This window comes from Galendromus occidentalis, unplaced genomic scaffold (assembly GCF_000255335.2).
Source record: "Galendromus occidentalis unplaced genomic scaffold, Mocc_1.1 scf7180000077476, whole genome shotgun sequence".
NCBI classification, from domain to species: Eukaryota; Metazoa; Arthropoda; class Arachnida; order Mesostigmata; family Phytoseiidae; genus Galendromus; species Galendromus occidentalis.
In genome coordinates, this window is record NW_003805464.1 from 331,275 (window position 1) to 348,441 (window position 17,167).

The 17,167-nt window shown below is 52.3% G+C and overlaps 1 protein-coding gene across 1 annotated transcript; it reads left to right on the top strand.

The window, feature by feature from the left end:
* Nucleotides 1-14,022: 14,022 nt before the first annotated feature.
* Nucleotides 14,023-16,726, top strand: LOC114828307 (uncharacterized). Its single transcript, XM_029111923.1, has 2 exons — nt 14,023-14,051; nt 14,181-16,726. The coding sequence occupies exons 1-2, from the start codon at nt 14,023-14,025 to the stop codon at nt 16,102-16,104; spliced, it is 1,953 nt and encodes a 650-aa protein (XP_028967756.1). The 3' UTR covers nt 16,105-16,726.
* The last annotated feature ends 441 nt before the right edge of the window (nt 16,727-17,167 follow it).

Genomic DNA, 17,167 nt, shown 5'->3' on the forward strand with positions numbered 1-17,167 from the left:
TATGGACTCATTTTCGGATACACCCACAGAAGCAATCAGAATCCACTTTGATATGCGACGATTGAAAACATGGCGAGTTTGAAGCTCAACTCTGGCTTTCTTTATCGAGTATTGAGTTTTGCGTCATATCGCTTCCTCGTCGTTCCGCGTGGCTGCTCCTCGCCGCCGGTATTCCGAGAGTTGACACAGTCGATGCTCCTGTCCGTCTGGCTTCCATTGTCGCGGTTCCCGTCAATTTTCTTCCCTCATTCATCGTTCACATCGAAGAGTACGCAGGAAAATCATCGTGCGATTCTCTCGCGGAACACGGCTCGTGGCGTGAGGCGTAATAGCGTCCGGAGTAAGCGGGACTGAACCCCATGCGAGAACCGGAGCAATGGTTACCTCGATGACTTCCCCGAATCCTGTCAACCAGTGAGCTTCCAGCATTCGATTAATTCTCATTTCCAAATCTGTGCGGATTGGATTGAATCCGATTTCCATCTCCATGTTCGGCGCAGACTGGATTGAATCCGATTTTAGTCTCCATGTTAGGCGCGTCCCAGTGAGACGTCGATCAACGCTCTTCGGAAATTTCAGATCCATGCCGTAAGAGGCGAGGGTCTGGGTGAGACAGGAAGCTCATTTCACCCATTCACTGTCGGTTCTCTCGAATCGTAGAGGGGCCTCAGAGAGCGCTCTCGACCTAGAAGTTCGAGTTGTCCATGTCCCCGTGCAGCTCTGCGTTGGAGTATAAATACGGAAACGTCTCCTCGCTCGGAGTGGCGTGGGGCACAAGGGGGAGCGGTCCGACAGGATACCGGCACGAGCTAGTGCATATATCCACCTCGCGTGGAAGCGGGCGAAATCCCCGAGAATCAAGGAAACTTCCCAGAATTGGTTCGAAGGTCTTCCCGCCCTATTGTTACCTAAATCTATTAGCTTGGACGGAGGTCTACCACGGTTGAGGGGATTCGAGAAGGTCGACGACGCATGGAAACACAAAGAGATTTCGCGACTGCGCTCACAAGAGTAGACTGGTCTTCGAAAACCTCATTCGGAACATAAAGCCATTCCCACAACTCTGCCTCCGCCCAAGGGCTCACTCAGTCTCGAGTCTCGACAACCATCGCTTTAGTTAAGAGCCTGGACAGACCCTATTCGGAAACTGAAGGTTCATTAGTCTTCCGAGAAGCCTCTCCTCCCACGAGGTTTGAACTCTTGAAACAAGAACTTCAGTTCAAGGTCGACTATGATTTTCTTGAACTTACCTGTCTCTCTCCATCCGCTTGAGCTATGGTCTCTGAATCTGAGCAATCCGAATCAAGTTGGGCCGCTGCTCTGTCGTACCGAAGTCGGCGCGATAAGAGTCACACCGCCGAAAATTCGCCGGAATACGGAGCGCTCATCCCGCTGCTGCTTTCGATCCGGACGGAGTCCATTCTCGGGTCCATCCTCCGTGTCGAGCGTTCAAAGCACGTTTCGAGAGGCAGTCTCGCTTACGAGTCCGAGTATGAAGTTCCTTCTGTCACGTTGAAGCTCGTCAGCGAGTTCCTCTCAGACTTCCCGCATGGCCTCGGGCTCGAGGACAATCGACCCGATCGGCGTCAACGGGAAGCATGTCTGCGATTGTATAACCGAGACATTGCCGTGTGATCAACCAACACTCGGATGTGCCCTCTGATATAAGCGGTTTGGGTACGTCAGGAAGAACGTATCGCCTATTTCAGGAAAGGTCCTGCGTTCGATTCCATTTTGGGACATGATCAAGAGCAGGGTCGACAGAACCGAACCTCCGCTCACAGAAGAAAAAGAAGCCAGGCTCACCTAGGGAATTTTGTTCGCACCATTCGCGATTAGATTCCAAGCCGACCGTATATCAGCCAGGGTAGCAAGCCCCTTCTACACTGGCGTCTGAATCCAGGCCTGATTGGCCTCGGTCGAGGATTTTCTTCCCTCAAAAACTTTCCAGAAATCTTCGCCAGCCGTTCTCGGAGTTTATCCCTCGCAAGATTCCCCGCGGAATGAGTTGACGTATTGGTTTGTAAACAGGAGGCTGAACCACGACTGGGGATCCATTTCTCCTTGATTCCGATCCCTACCGTACGCTCGTCTGGCTATCTGGGAGATATCCCTGAGGGTATACTATGTAGGGAGTCGGGATGTCGGTAGAATTCAGAGCTCAACGCAAAGCAGATGGTTGACGGGAGTCTCATTGTTGAGTTACATTATCTGATTTAAGAAAGCAATTCAGATACGACGCCAAGTCCACGAGGGACAACTCATATCGTTACGTCCTGACAGGGTAAGCGTCGCAACTGACGCGGCTGGTTAGCGCCTATGACATTTACTGCTGTGAAATACATGCGTTCCCATTCGGGCCTAGGTACCTTGAGGAGGGGTTCGACCTAATCTCCGTCGAATCCGCGTGCTCAAGCCCTGAGCTATACGGGCCCATATGCTCCTCATATTTGGCCTCGGCAAGAAATAGTTCCTTGCGATAGGTTTTCATTTCAAGAGAAAGATCCTCCCTATTTTGTGTTACTTGTTAACTCAAATTTCGGCTCGAAGCTGAGATGCTCAGTCAGAAATGTGTCGTACGGGCGGGTGTTCGACCTGACCGCACAGCTTTGTATTCAGCAGCTCCATTTTGTGCAAGATCTCTCCCGTCTAGGATGAGGCTACAGATTGCTGCGATAGATGCTTGTTGTTGTTGTTGTATTGCGAGCCAAGACTTCGCCAAACGAAATTACCGCGTAAAACGCTGTGTGAGTCGGCTGACAGACTGTCTGATCAGCGGACGGAGGTCATCTGTACAGTAAGCGCATCGAAACAAAACCGACGGACTTCGCACTCCGCATGCTTCCGGACCGAGGGATGTCCCTGGGACAGAGGGAAGCGCCCGTCGCACCGGAAAATCCCCGAAGAACAAAAACAAATCTGAATTGCCTTCGACAGTCCCTTTCGAATATTGCTGCCTCCGTTCTTCCCCCAGAACTGGATTAGTTGTTCTCCCTTGTTTGTCACCCCCGTTTCGTTTTATCGATTGCTCCGGCTAGCGAACGCCATACTTTCTCTCTCTAGCATTCCAAGGTTGTTGGGCCATCCATTCGTTCGATGACTCGCCCGTCTCGCAACCGCTATCTCTAGCCTATCGAAACCGATGACGAAGAGCTCTCGATTTGGCTGAGAAACGAGGTCGTGCTCAGGTGGATGGAAATAAACATCCTTCTTCGATGCGAACGTCCGGGAAAGATATCGGAACGAAAGACGGGAGACGTACTCCATTGCAAAAGCATGGTATCGATCTGCGCGTCAGAGTTCACAGCATTGGTTATCTCACTCGGAATGGGCGCACTTGTGGAAGTTTGTGATCAGAGGATGAGTTTCCCATTTTGAATACAGCTGTCACTCACACACACGACCGGAGAATTCCAGCGCTTAGTCGTCGCGTGAGCGCAGTCGTCGCTGCGGGTAGGCGCCGTTCCTAAGATTCGGATGGAAAGGTTTGAGCGCGGCTGTCGCGAGAAAAAAAATGAAGAAAGCGGAGCGATGTCACATCCAGCGGAATAGGTTCTCGAGTCTACCTCGGCCCGCTTAGCCAAAGCCTATTTCGAGCGGAGATTGGTTCGGAGAATCTCCGGAAAACGTCCCGGGCTCGTTACTCTCACCACGCGATTTCCCAGCTCAAGGGGATTCGAAGAACTACAGACAATGACACATGATTTCCTCTCTCCTGGGAGCGCCGTTTCGCGACTCAGCCAACCATGTATAGAGGAATCATTTTGGAACAATGGGAACCTCGAAACGCTTAGAAAAGAGATGAGCTCGACTCCGGTATGGCCCAATGACTGATGCTGTTATTTGATTTCGCATCTCGTAATCTCTTCTACGCTCCGAAGTCACTCTACTCCGAAAGATCAAGGCCGGAGAATCGATTCGCATAGACGAAAAACCTACAATGTATAAAACGAGTGTTGGACGAGAAATCGCAAACCACTGACGTGAAAGCAGTCCATCCCATCATCGCGACCCGTTGAGCCGTTTTATGGCGACGATTTCGTCGCGGACTTCCAAACGAGTATATCCGCTCCGCGAAAGAACTCGCTGTCTCGTCCGTTCTGATGATAAGGCCGCTCTTCCTCAGATAAGGGTGGCTATTGAGGGCTCCGCGCCAAGACGACTCCGTTCCAGGCACCTCGGGTCGCAGGGACTATTCCGCTGCGGCGCTTTCTCATCGCTTTCATCGCGCATTGTGGTGGGCCCACGAGAAGAAGGTCTAGGGCGCTCCCAAAACCTAAGATTGTTGTATGCGAGGTCAGTTCGCGCACTCGCCCATCTCTCGCACGATGTCTCACAAACTTAGTGAAGTCCTTAGGAAGAGTCGGGCGAAAGCACTCGTATGACAGAGAGACGATCCTGTCGCGGGGTTACCGAGCCGACGGAAAGCCGTGGAATCCCGGGGCTCATGAACAGTAGCGTACCGAGGGGGGGGCCAAGGGGGCCATGGCCCCCCCCAAAATTCTTTTTGCGTAATGCAGGAGTACAGGGTACCTCATCATTTCGGATCTCTGGCCCCCCGAAAACCTAGTCTGGCTCCCCCCAAGAAAAAATCCTGGATACGCTCCTGCTCATGAATTCCACCTGTGTTCAAGTCTGCGACAGTCAGACTCCGCGCAGTTGAATTATTGACGCCCCGTCGGAGCGCGTCACATGCACGGTGCACTCTTTCACCCATCCGAACGGGGAGACGAAGAAAGGAAAAAATATATATTTGGTGAATGAATACGCACCGGGAGGAAATCGGATCTCGCAGAACTCTGCTACCTTAACTTGGGCAGCGCCGATGCTCGTTCGGGGAGTCGAAATCATTCGTGTCTGTCTCGTCTCCAAGTGCAACTCACGGATCCTAACCAGGAAATCATTATGGGGATGTCAAGGTTCCCCCTTCTCCCGGCATCTAAGAGAGAGGAGCTCCTAGCTCACCAGGACTTCTCGCCCGAAAATTCGATCAGCTCTCGCTGAGGATATTCATCCCCTCCCGCTGTGTCTCGCGTTTTGTTCCTTATGTTCGTGGGGGGAAACGTTCGGTCGATGCGGTATGTGCAGATAATTGAACTATCCCAGTCGCTAGCCAGTCTCGATCCTCAGCGTCAATGTGTTCCTGTCCTAGATATCAGAGTCTTTCTCATAAGAGCATAGTGGAACCGAATCCTCAGCAGACTGGCAACGTTGAAGGCATTCGAGCGAGAATGAGTGAATAATTTCTCCTTGCGCTGAGTCCTCATTTGGGACAAGGCGCATTGATTGACATCTACAGATTCGAGTATCCGCAGCCAACAATAACGGAACTGGTGGTAAAAGCGTCGGGACGCACCTATGGTCTCCTTCACGATTTGAGATATCATTCCATCTTTCTGCAACACGCTCCCGCGAACTTCTACCCAAGGGAGACGGGGCGCTGAATTCTCTCTGCAGAGCGATCTAAGAATCTCATCCAAACTGTCGAAGACAATTCTCTTCCTGGAGACAATAATCATGAGACTCGACTTTCACATCGATGTAAATAATTCGGGTAAATTGAGTCGGAACGTCTCCTCGAACGAATACTGTAGTTGTAGAGTCGGAAATGAAAATGAAAGCTAATGGAACTAGTCCCCGAATCTTCGGAGGACACCAGGACTCCTAGAACGCATGCAGCGAAGTGGACGGACCTAGAAGGCGCACAGCTGAGGAAGTTCTCTCCTTGAGTATCGCTCCTGCTTCGCGCGAAGAAGCTCCTTCTGATTCCTGCATACAGGCTCAGCTCGGCTGAAGGGTCGCGGAAAGCGAGTGCTGTTGTTTTGCTAAGAACGAATAAAACGGAAATATCAGGAACAATGGAGCGCAGACACTCGCAAAAACCGCCGTAAACGCAGATCCTTCACCCGTCTTGCATATGGCGTGTTATACCGTCAAGCCGCACTCTAGCCTCCAATTGCAACTTGCGCTCATGAAGCCCCGGGCGGAAAACCCGGAGAATGTCCTCATGGTAAAAACGAAAAAAACGGAAACCCGGAGACAGCGGTGTTTCACACCGGTCGCATGCAAATCTAGCTATTCGGCCTCAGAATAACGAAACTTCAGCTCGCGTTTGTCGGAGATAGGATGAATTCTTCTTGAAGAATTCTTCTCGGGATGTCACCGAGCTCCCGTCGAATGTACAAAAGTGAATACAGACGAAGGTCCAGAAATTCGAAACATCGGGGCTCCGTTGAAGCTCGGGACTGGAGGTTATTGAAATCACCGGTGAGCAGCGAGGAAGACAATCGAGGAGATCATGGAGGCATTGGTGCTCAGATCACAGAGTTATCTTATTCAGTTTCTGGGGCACCGGCCCCAGACCTTGCAGCAGAGACGTCTTCCAAATCTCTTGTTTTTCAAACAGGTCCGGAACGAGATCAGCACAGCTTCCTCCGGTAAGCTCTTCCCAAGGGAGTCCGATCCGAATCTTCGCCATTCCGTCGCGCGGAGACAGGAGCTACGGGGGAATCTCAACTCAAATACAAGGAGGTCATCATTCGTCGATGACTTTTGATCGAGGAATGTTTGCCTCCTGATTCAGAGATGCGGAACCATCCGAGCGCTATCCTTGCAACGCGGAGGATCCAGGGGGATACCGACTGATAATATCATACATATGACCTGGGAAGGGAGGGAGCCATCGCTCGAGGCTCTCGATCGCGCATCTCGGCAAGGATTTTGGATGTGATTGTGATTACCTTCAGTTCCACCTGAGCGCTCCCAGGCTCGCTTCTACTCTTCTCGGGATGTGAATCTCCTGGCTCCTTGGCCAAAGCGCTCGCCGAGCAATTTCGTCGATGAAACCCGGTGATCAATAGTTTGGGTTTTTGCCGGGAAAATTCGCTCTCCCTCTCGTATTAGATGCCTGCCGGCCGTGTTCACCTCTCCGGCACACACTTGAGATATTTATCGTAGTTTTTGTCGAGCTGCCTTGAAACTATCCTCGGGGCTCGGGGGACGCGCCGCATCGGAAAACCGGATTCGAGTTCCATCGGTTTCCCCGACGAATTGCCTCAATTGAATTAATTCAAGAGCATATCACATTATCGTTCCGATCATACGCAATGCAGTAGATGGTAGCGATCGGCGACAGAGGGCAGCCGCGGCGGCGCCGGCGTGCGACTCGATGTTGGTCAGCTTCGACCCGAGGGAAGTCGTTGGGGTCAACATGATTTTGGCGGATGCGCTATGTGCTTCGCAGGCTCTAAAAGCTTGGTCGACTTCTGTCCAGGCTTCTAGATTGATAACATCCACTCCGAATGCATTATCGCGTTTGAGCTCGTCGAGACCCGGCAGCCGCTCCCGAGGACACTAAAACAAAATGAATGAGAGAGGATACGGATAGCAGATGGTCCTGGAACACACACGAGATGAAGAGACGAGAAGAGAGAGACCCGCAGAGATTGAGCGAGCTCAATCTCAATTGATGACAATCTTTAATTCCGCATTGAGTGCTGCGCTGATTCGCCATCTTGGATATGCGATGTCGTCAAGTCACAGCCACAAGCCATACCGAGGGAAAACTGGGAGTAATCGCGTGTTTCTGGAGAACGGCCCCAAGGAATGCATGAAAACTCACGAGGGCAGAGGACGAAGTGGTCCCGTATGGATTGCGCGCATGATCAGGAAAAAACTATGGAGTCAAGTGGCAGCTCTCGTTTTCCAGTGCAAGCTCGGTAATCTGAATTCTAGATTCAGGGAAGAGACCCAGAACTCATCGGATCTTCGAGATTCAGGCCGAGCTCAGCAGGCATGTCGCGTTGTAGGGGAATTCATATGTCTTATTCGGACCGGTTCCAGAGAATTCAAGTCAGGCAGGCAGACCAGAGACGCAGACACGGAGATCGTAATCATCGAGCGGCATTTATCATTACTGGATGTTAGGATAGCTTGGGTACTCTTTCCCGCTCCTGCGGTTGGTGACCCACCTGTCCGAAGAAAGCCATAGATGGATGCCTCCCCCCTCGCTCTGAGCCTGGCGATTTGACCAGGAGCTCGATTGGGCTGGTGAGGGAATGTCTACCGATCCACCTGAGCCAGCGGGAAATACTCGACGTCGCGTAGAGTACCTCAACGTAGAGAATTTCGAACCAGACACAGAGCGCATGCTTTCTGGCCTGGGACCCCAATCGGCCCACCAGGGAACCCAGAGTCCCGTAGTCAACCCCGCTGAGAAGGGGGTTTGCCAAGCTCCTTGGCCTCACGCATTGCGTTTCCGCGAATATCAGGGTGGGGTTAACAAGGGCGCCGTCCGTCCAGATGGGGCATCTGAAATCTGACCGACCGCGTGACGCTTCCATACTGTGAGGAAGAGCCTCTTTTCCGTATCATCGTGCGTTTTTTTGTGAAGCTCCAGAGCGAGTGATCGGAGAACAGGCGATCCGACGGCCTCTCGAAAAGAGTAACTGCAAGAGCTCATTCATGGACTATCACATATCTACATCATGAAGTCGCTATGCACTCCCTATTCGCGAGCGCTTCTCCTCGCGCAATCCGTTTACACCAGGCTCCCGATGGGAAAGAGTCAGACAGAAAGGAAGCGGCAGTGGGCAAAAAAACGCATTGGATTCATCACCATATCTCGAGACCGGTCTACATAGAGGGAAAAAATATACGCTCTCGGGAGAATTCCAAGGCGAGACGCCCGGCGATTCCTCGACGTTCCTCGATGGACCGTTTTTCATTTGAAAGAACTCGAGGAGTGCGTAATTTCGGAGGGCAAGGGGGCATACTTCCCATTAAAAAGACGCGTTTCACTGCCGGAGAAAGAGTCTCACGGCGGCCCTTCCGCCGGAACGAACTTTTTTTCGCGGGAAGTAATGTCCCTGCCGACTCAGCTCTGGTCCGTACTTATCCCGGATCCCATCATTGCTCATATAACTTCGGTGAAAATGAGATCCTATTCAGCGTCATTTGCTAGAAAACGAATAATCTCGGTCTCAAATGGAAGCGTAAGACCGTGATTTGCTCAGCGGATCAGTTCCTCAGAGGAGGGAATTCGGCCGCGAGTCTTTAAAGTCCTCAGACGGATTGGTTTTCCGCACAAAGGACGTCAGCCTTTTACCTGCTCGAACTCTTGAAGCAGGGGGACACCCTGCACACCTCATTGTGTGTCAACCCTCGATCGGTGTTTCCGGCTCTTTGTGCTGATTCCTTACCTATACACTCAATGGCCAAGGCTCACAATTCTACCGAGTTGCCCCGTGTGTGCCCCAGGAAGCACACCGTGAGCCAACGGCACCGGCGTCGCTCCGTGATTCCGAAAATCGATTCCCTCAAGTTGATCAGAAAGCCGAATACCGATAAATCGATGCCACGACTTATTGTCGGGGCCGGATCTTATCCCGAGACGACGATGCGGGACCGAGCTCCAGACGGATCCGAGAACACTCTCAAAGTCATGGCGAGCTTCGTGTAAGCGCCCATTCGACAGGAGGAGCTAGAGCTCCAATGAGATAAACTCGTCGGAAGAGCCATCATGCGTTGTCCACTCATTCCGATATGGCTGTGTAGCAGATTCCCCGAAGATGACAGCGACACAAGCGATATTTACCTCATGCGTCCAGACTCTGCACGGACTCGGAAAGCAAATACGAACACGCCGTTTGCACGTCGACAATGGAGCTCCCCGCCTCCTGCCGAGCGTCGGATCCCAGCCCTCCGAATTCCCGGTCCGAAATTCAATGTCAAAGAGCAATGAGCTGTACTTCAGAGGGGGCTTCACCCGCATGTGATTTCGCCCGTCCTCGTTTCCCGACGTGATCATGATCTGTAGGATCTGCCGAGAGACTCGGTGCAGAGACGGATTACAACAGAATGTCTGGGGTACCGGCGAGGCACGACGATCAACCCGCAGGGTTACGAATTATTCAGCTGTCGCTTGTGACCACCTCGATTTGATTCAAGCTCCATGGCCTGTGCCGAGGCAAGCCAAATGGGCATTTTCACTCGTGTCTTCCTATCGCCTTTTCTGACAAAAAGAGAATGTAGTCCAGAGAAGCATCCTTGCCACCGCCATCACCGTCGCTACGCCACGACACAATCCGACCACCTGGCCTAACTCTCGTGGTAGGCCACAATTTTCCGTTCGAATGCTACCACGACAGATGTTTCGAGCGTTCAAAGATCTGAAAATGCCGCTCACTCAGTTACTCGCTCGCCCACCAGCCTGCCTGCGAGCAAGTTCACTGAGAGTCGTCAGACACGCAAAAACTCCAAGTCATCGGCGTCGTCGGCGTCCTCGTATTAGATTGAATTTCGAGCGCAACTCCCGGTAGACGGCGGAATTTCGACCATGCCATCTCTGATGAGACTGTAGTCGTAAGTCGGAGAGCGTCATGCTGCCAGGAAAATGGGTGAGTGTGGCTCTTTTGCTCACCATACGCCCCCGTATGGATATCGTAAAGTTCGTATATGTCGACTCCGACTCTAGGACGGAGTTCATGGATGCGATTCGCTGATGTTCCTATGATGTATTGTCGAACGATTCCGGAGCGAAGTCCCTCCCTCAAGCACTTATCCAATTACCGATCTTGTGCGCTCCGTTGGAGATGTTCAATGTACTGCTCGGCGCTCGGGAAGTTCCGGGAAAATCGAGGTCAATGACTTCCGGAGACGTATTGTCCCGGATCGGAGTCGAAATAGATCAGTTCTCGAACATCCAGAATTAAGACAGCAGAAATCGTGTACGTCGCTCGTCCCCGCTCAAAGCCGCTCGGGGTTGTAGGTACGCCCAGTCGGAGGGAGCCTCTCTGGATTCCCATGTGTTTCGCGGGTGGCAACTTATAATTTTCCCATGATCCCTGCTCACACCCTGGTGGGGAGGGCGTTGAGATTCGACCTCATTTTCACATGTGAGAAAATTCTTATTTCTCGGCCGGCTTCGAATTATTCGCGAATGAGATTCACCCGTAGTGGAGCCGGATCGTGAATCCGAGCGAGGCTTTCCGTTCCTAGTTTCTGAAGCGGAGTTTTCGACCGAGTTCTCCACCGGAGGCTTGGATCAAGCCGAATAGTCGTCGCTCTTCGGTGCCGCGAAACTTTCGCTCGGAGGTCTCCGAAAAGGAGCGGAGGCGTCACCATACTATTTTTCTTCTCAATACTCCTGCCGGGAATCGATGTATGAGGTCCCCGATTCGAGGTGCCGGAGTGAATCAACTAGAAACGCGAAAGTCGGCGGGGAGCACTTGCTCGATGACGCTGTTAGTTTGTCGGTCCGTTGATTTGTCGCTTACTGGGCTCGTCTAAACGACCTCGGTTTCGAAGCTGCCAATCTCAGAGAAAGTTCTGTTAGGAAATGAAAGGGCAGCCCGATTTCCGACTCGAACAGAACTAGGCCTCCGCGGATCAACAGACCGTTCTAGCCGGAGTAGCTGTGCTTCTGTTTTTGTTTGTGCCTCCCGGCTCTGTTGCTCGAAGAACCAAAGACGACGACATCGGAAACGCGGATTTTCGTCATTGGCTCCCGCCGATGCTGCCAGGACTCAATAAACGGCTACTGTGAGTCTTGAAAATCTGCTCGGAGTCAGTGTTTCGCTGGATCGAAAATGCTCGATACTTTAATCCCCAGCCCGCCCGAGGACAAACATTGACGGAGGAATTATCGATCAGAATTCGTTAGCCAATCCTCAGGATGAGCGCAGTCTACTGAGTTTTCGATTGCAACACGCGGCACTCTGTGGCTCGACCGGGAGACCGTGAAACGTTTTTGGGACAAGTCACGGGATGAGACTCAGTCTCGTGCTCCGAGGAACTCAGAAATTCGAGTTCTGTCGCAGGAGATGCGGTCAAAATTCGTGATCCATGGCCTCCTAGACCTAGGTGATCTTCAGGTTCCATGAACAAGGTTTGGCATTTCGGGTCACTCAGACAACGTGCTGTCCGTATCAACCGTCCAGACGCTCGCTCGGGGAGACTCATCTCTGCTCTATTATTTGCACAGTAGACGTTGACAATGGGCGGGGGAGAGCCTGTCGGGCGATCCCATGGGTGGAAAACAACAACTTGTTGTCGAATAGCTGATGTGATAATGAGAACGTCATCGCGCATCAATGCTGAGTCTAATCAATGAGCATCGGGGATCGATTCACATGTCACGCACGTCTCGAACAATCCTCTGTAGTAAGGCTTCACTCGAGAAACAGCCAGATGCAAGTAGGGTTCTCATCGTGTTGAATGTGACTGTGTGATAGAAGTCGGGAAGAGAGTGTCCCGAAGAAGAACGATCGTCGACGAACTGCATCGTTGGAAACCTTGTATTTATAGAAGTCATCATATCCTCGCTAAACCATCCCCTAGATATCCACTCCGACGCTAATCGGCGGAGGTGACGGGAGCGCCATCACGGAGGACTATCGAGCGGATAAGGGAAAAAACGCTATCTGAGCCTCTCTTCAAATCAGAATTAGAGGAAGGGTCTCTGTTCAATTATTTGAGCCGATTCGAACTCGCTCCGGAATGTTGACAGATGACTCGATCTCAGAGTAAAGTTCAGGGGCACCGGACGTCGCTATGTGAGGGAAAGGGAATCGGCGCTCGAGAGCGAGACTCAGTCAGTCGAACCAGTACCTTTGTACAATATTCTATGCTTCCGAATGGCGGCATATCGAACCCACCGATTTTCCGTCCCGTTGTCTCGGCAGCGGACTGGCGAAACCGCCGAAGGGAATCGCTCAATTGCACAGGATTGCTTGGGAAGATCATAGGTCATAGGTATGGTATTCCAAAGAAATATGCTAAGTGTTCACCGTTCGATGGGGTAAACTCATCCCGGACGAGGAGCTCCAAAGGACATGGGACAGAGCATGGGACGCACACGAGACTCCGAACAGATCGAGTAAGCCCGAAGACTGGGAGTTCCAATGGTCAGTTGCTCTGTAGGGTTCGAATCGGAAGGCCATATCTCGTCGAGTGGCCGGCGGAAGATCTCGCGCTTCCCGTGGGACTCCGGCCCTCAGTCGATAAGCTTGTGGGCTGAGTCGGCCTCGCTTGAAGAATATGGATTTTTTCCCGAAATCGTGACATCGCTGCGTATCAGAGTATCGAATAAGTCCCATTTTTGATGTCAGTAAGGATTTGTTGGTAATCCCTTGACTGCTTGCCACTCCACGCCGGGAACAGCTTGCCGGCAGCTCCCGACTGTCATCTCCACGGTGCGATGTTCACTGCTTGAACAGTGTCATTCTCGGAATCTCGGTCCCGCCATGGAAGGCCCGAAGGGTTCTGATATTTCCGTCCGCCTTGCGTTCCGTGAGTTCGAACGCCTATGTTTGTATCTGTGCGTTCGGCTCATCATCGGGCCGGAACCCAGTCCGCTGTCTCGCCAATGTACCAGATCCGAGTAGTGCTCCGACCTCTGGGCCTCGACGGACTACATCTACGGCACTTAAACGGAACGCTCCCTACCGAAACGAATACCTACGATGATTCCGGAATCGTCCTTCCCGTCTCGCTCTCCCGGTCCGTGGCTGAGCCAGTGCCTGGTGCTTGATACGTGGCTGCTCCACCAGAGCTCGTTGTAGCCCTCGGGCGTTCGGGCAACGAAATAGGTTCCGACTTCCGACTCATTCTGTTCGCACTTGAGGAGAGTTCGGCGATCTCGAACTTTTGGTCGATTCCCGGAAGACTTCGCCCGAAAGCATCCATCATCGATCTACACGATTCGAACTCCATGACCGAAGCGTACCACTGATCTCACTTTTATTTCACCTACCTAATCCCCTTGCGTCAGACGGCCAATTAAGACACCACTGACCCTCTCTCTATCGGAAATCGCTCAGCGTCGCTTCGCATATCAGCGAACTGCGAATCTGGATGCTTTTTCAATTATCAAATGAGCTCATGAATAATAGGCACCCTATCCGTGCACGAGTCGTAAACAGCAGACTGAATGTATGAGTTTCTTCTCGGTTTTCAGGCGCTTCTTCAGACGACGAGGCGACCACGACAGTTTCCCAGGAGCCGCTCACGTTACCGTCCGCCATGAATCATCAGCAAGTGGTTTTCCACAAGTAAGAAGATTTGTTCCTTTCGTTGCTCCGCTGACGTCAGACTCCGGTGGACGCCGCGCCCTTCCACGATCCTCAACTCCAAACGTTCTTCTCGGGAGACCTCTAATGCCGGCTCTTTTCTTCTTCCAGGAGGGTTGCAGCGTTGTTCTTCGCTCTGAAATCCTCATCGAAATTTCTCTTCTTCACCGTGATAGCTTTGGTGCTCCGCTCGGTCGGCTTCAATCCGCTGCAAGTTGGGATTCTCCGTGCGGCCTCGGCTGTGTTCTCAATAATTTTCGTCGAATTCGCCGTGAATTGCGTGCGCTCACCGAAGAAGCGGAAATATCTCGCTCATTTTTGCCTCGCCTTGGCGTCTGCGAACGTTCTCCTCTATTCAGTTGCCCCTTCCTCGTACCAGAGGAGCTCTTCGCTCACACCGACACATTGCGATCACGGCAACTATAGCTCGAACGGAACACAGCTCGAATCGCTCCTCTCAGATGACCAACCGCAGCCGCCTGTCACCGTCGAGGCAGCGAGTTCTCCGGGTGACGTGAGAACTGCGGCCAGCATCGCGACACAATCACCCGTCCGCGGACCTTTCTCGGATTTCTTCCCGATGCCGACCCCGACGCTTCCCCTGGCCCGACCTGGAAATCCGATCGATCCAAACGGAAACATCGGAATTGACTTGGTAGCCCCCTCCGGTGTCATATCGAGACCACCGGACCGAGGAGGCGTAGAACCAGCGTGGGTCAGAGGAATAATCGAGGCGCAAGACAACGCGGGTGACGGCGGCTTCTCGATTCAGGGACAGACACGGAGACGGAGGGATTCTGAAGGAGGCGCCGAAGTTCTTCCTACGACCCCAGGCGCACCCCTGGCGCAACCCAGCCCCAGATCATCCGCTCCCCTCGCCGAGAGTTCCCCCCAGTTCGATTCATTCGGGAGCCTGTGGGAAAGCCTGATGAATTCCCTATCGCTCGTGGTTTCCACGCATAGCTTCGTCCTCGTTTGCGTGGTTGTAGTCAGCGTGGAAGTTTACTTCGCCCTCATCGACCGTTTTAGTGTTCGACTGTACACGGTTTACTTGGACCAGATGGAGAAAAACTTCGTCCACTCGCCGTTCGCGCATGCCATAACTCTGCTCACCCTGCTGACAGCTGTGCTCGTCTACGTACGCTTCGGGTGCCCGCTGGCTCCCGGCCTCGAGCTGCCGACGGCTCTACTCGGAGCGAGTGGTTTTGTCCTGGCGCTGGCGACGTTGGTGTTTACTTGTTTTCCGATCCCCGAACGGCAGAAAATCCTCGATCGCGCCGCCGCTGACCCCGTCAAATTGACAGTCTATGGGGATTTTAGGACGATATTGATTTTCCTCGCTCTGGTCACTCTCGGCGGAGCGTTCGGAGTCGAACAGAATTTCCTCCTTTGGCACCTGGTCGAGAGGGGTGCCGACATCCCCTACGTTTCGGCGTTCATCGGGATTCCGGTACTCATGTCTGGCTTGGTGATTTCACGAACACCCAAGCGGACCCTGAACGTTCATCGATTTCTGATAGCCGCCCTGCTCAGTGTGAACATCCGATTCGTGGCGTATTCTTTCTATTCTGAGAACAACGTGAAGTGGTGCATTTTGTTTGTACAGATTCTCGCGCCTCTGAGTAGCACTGTTCTGTGGAGAGCCGTCGACAGTTTCCTGCAACAGATCACATTCCCGAGCGACCACGCGCCGATCTCGCGGTCGATGCGTTTCGGTTTCTGGGGCTTGGGTTTCTCGGGTGGGTCGATTACAGCCGGATGCGCGTGGCGGGTCTACGACCCTTCGGTGTTCCTTTTCGTGGTCGGGGTGTCTGTCGGCATCGTGGCGTTAGCTTTGCTGTCGGTCAATGTTTGTGCACGGATCCAGGATCTGAAGGAACTACACTACACCCGTCTCCTCGAAACGGATCATCAGAGCAAACAACCCATTAATCACTTCGAGGAAACTGATTATTCAGATGACGATGAGGACGATCAAAATACGGAATTCGAAGTCACCGCGTCCAAGAAGATTCGAGTTCTGAGTAGTAGCTAGTCCTCGGAATCGATCGCGATCCTCGAACGGTCCCATTTTTGTCAAAAAGAGAACACTGTACGATCATACTAAGTACATCATCGCTCTCGGACCGAACTCCACATTTTCTTTCGCGAGACGATGCGAAGTGCCTGAAGAGGAGCTAGAGGCTTCGCGGTATCTGCGAGACCCCGCGATGTAAAGACGTCAAGTACGTTGAATCAGAGAAACGATTCTAGCCAGATATTCGTAGATATTCGTACGCTTAGGTAGCTGCCGGGAGGTCGAGCAGAGTCTGACCGGGCGTCGGACGGACCCGACCTCCGTGCAGAAGTCTACCAGAGATGAGTGAGATTCTAGTCGCCAGTGAGGATAGACGCGAGCCGAAGTGGTCCTCAATGAGACATGTACATACATTATTTCGAAGACAAATGAACAGTGCTGACCATTATTCTTCGCTGTCGACATCTGTTTACCGTCGACAGCTGTATGACAATTAACGCTTAGTCTTCAACTTGCCGCGAGACGGATGCGGAATGCATCTGCGGAGATGAATATGAAGCACGGATGGATGGATGTAATGAACGCAGATCCATAAGCATCGACTGAAAGATTCTGTGCCTGAATAAAATTTCGAAATTCTCTCGCATGACCGCTCCGCTCTCCGTGGTCAATCACGGGGATTTTCGAATATCAATGAGACGAGACCGAGAGAGATCCTTCTCATTTCATTAGATTGAAACAGGCGAAGCCAAGCGAAAGCAGAGCAATTCGTGGATATATTTTTCGGTGAACCTTGGTGGTTTCTTGCACGTCATATTGGGTACAGTGACGACATTTTCGTCTGCAAGGTGAGTTAAGGCCTAGCTGGGCTCGTGTTGTCTGAAAGCCTTCGGAGCGCGCTTGAGAGTTCGAGCGCCGGGTTTCCGGGTAGTATCTGAACAGAATCGGGGCCCGTGCCGCATCATTGATCAGTCGCAGTGAGTGCGAGGGATTCGCCATGCATAATGGATCACGCAAACAGGAAGAATTGCAAAACAAAAAAAATAGGTTCAGTGACTTTCGTCGGATAGGGATTTGTTTT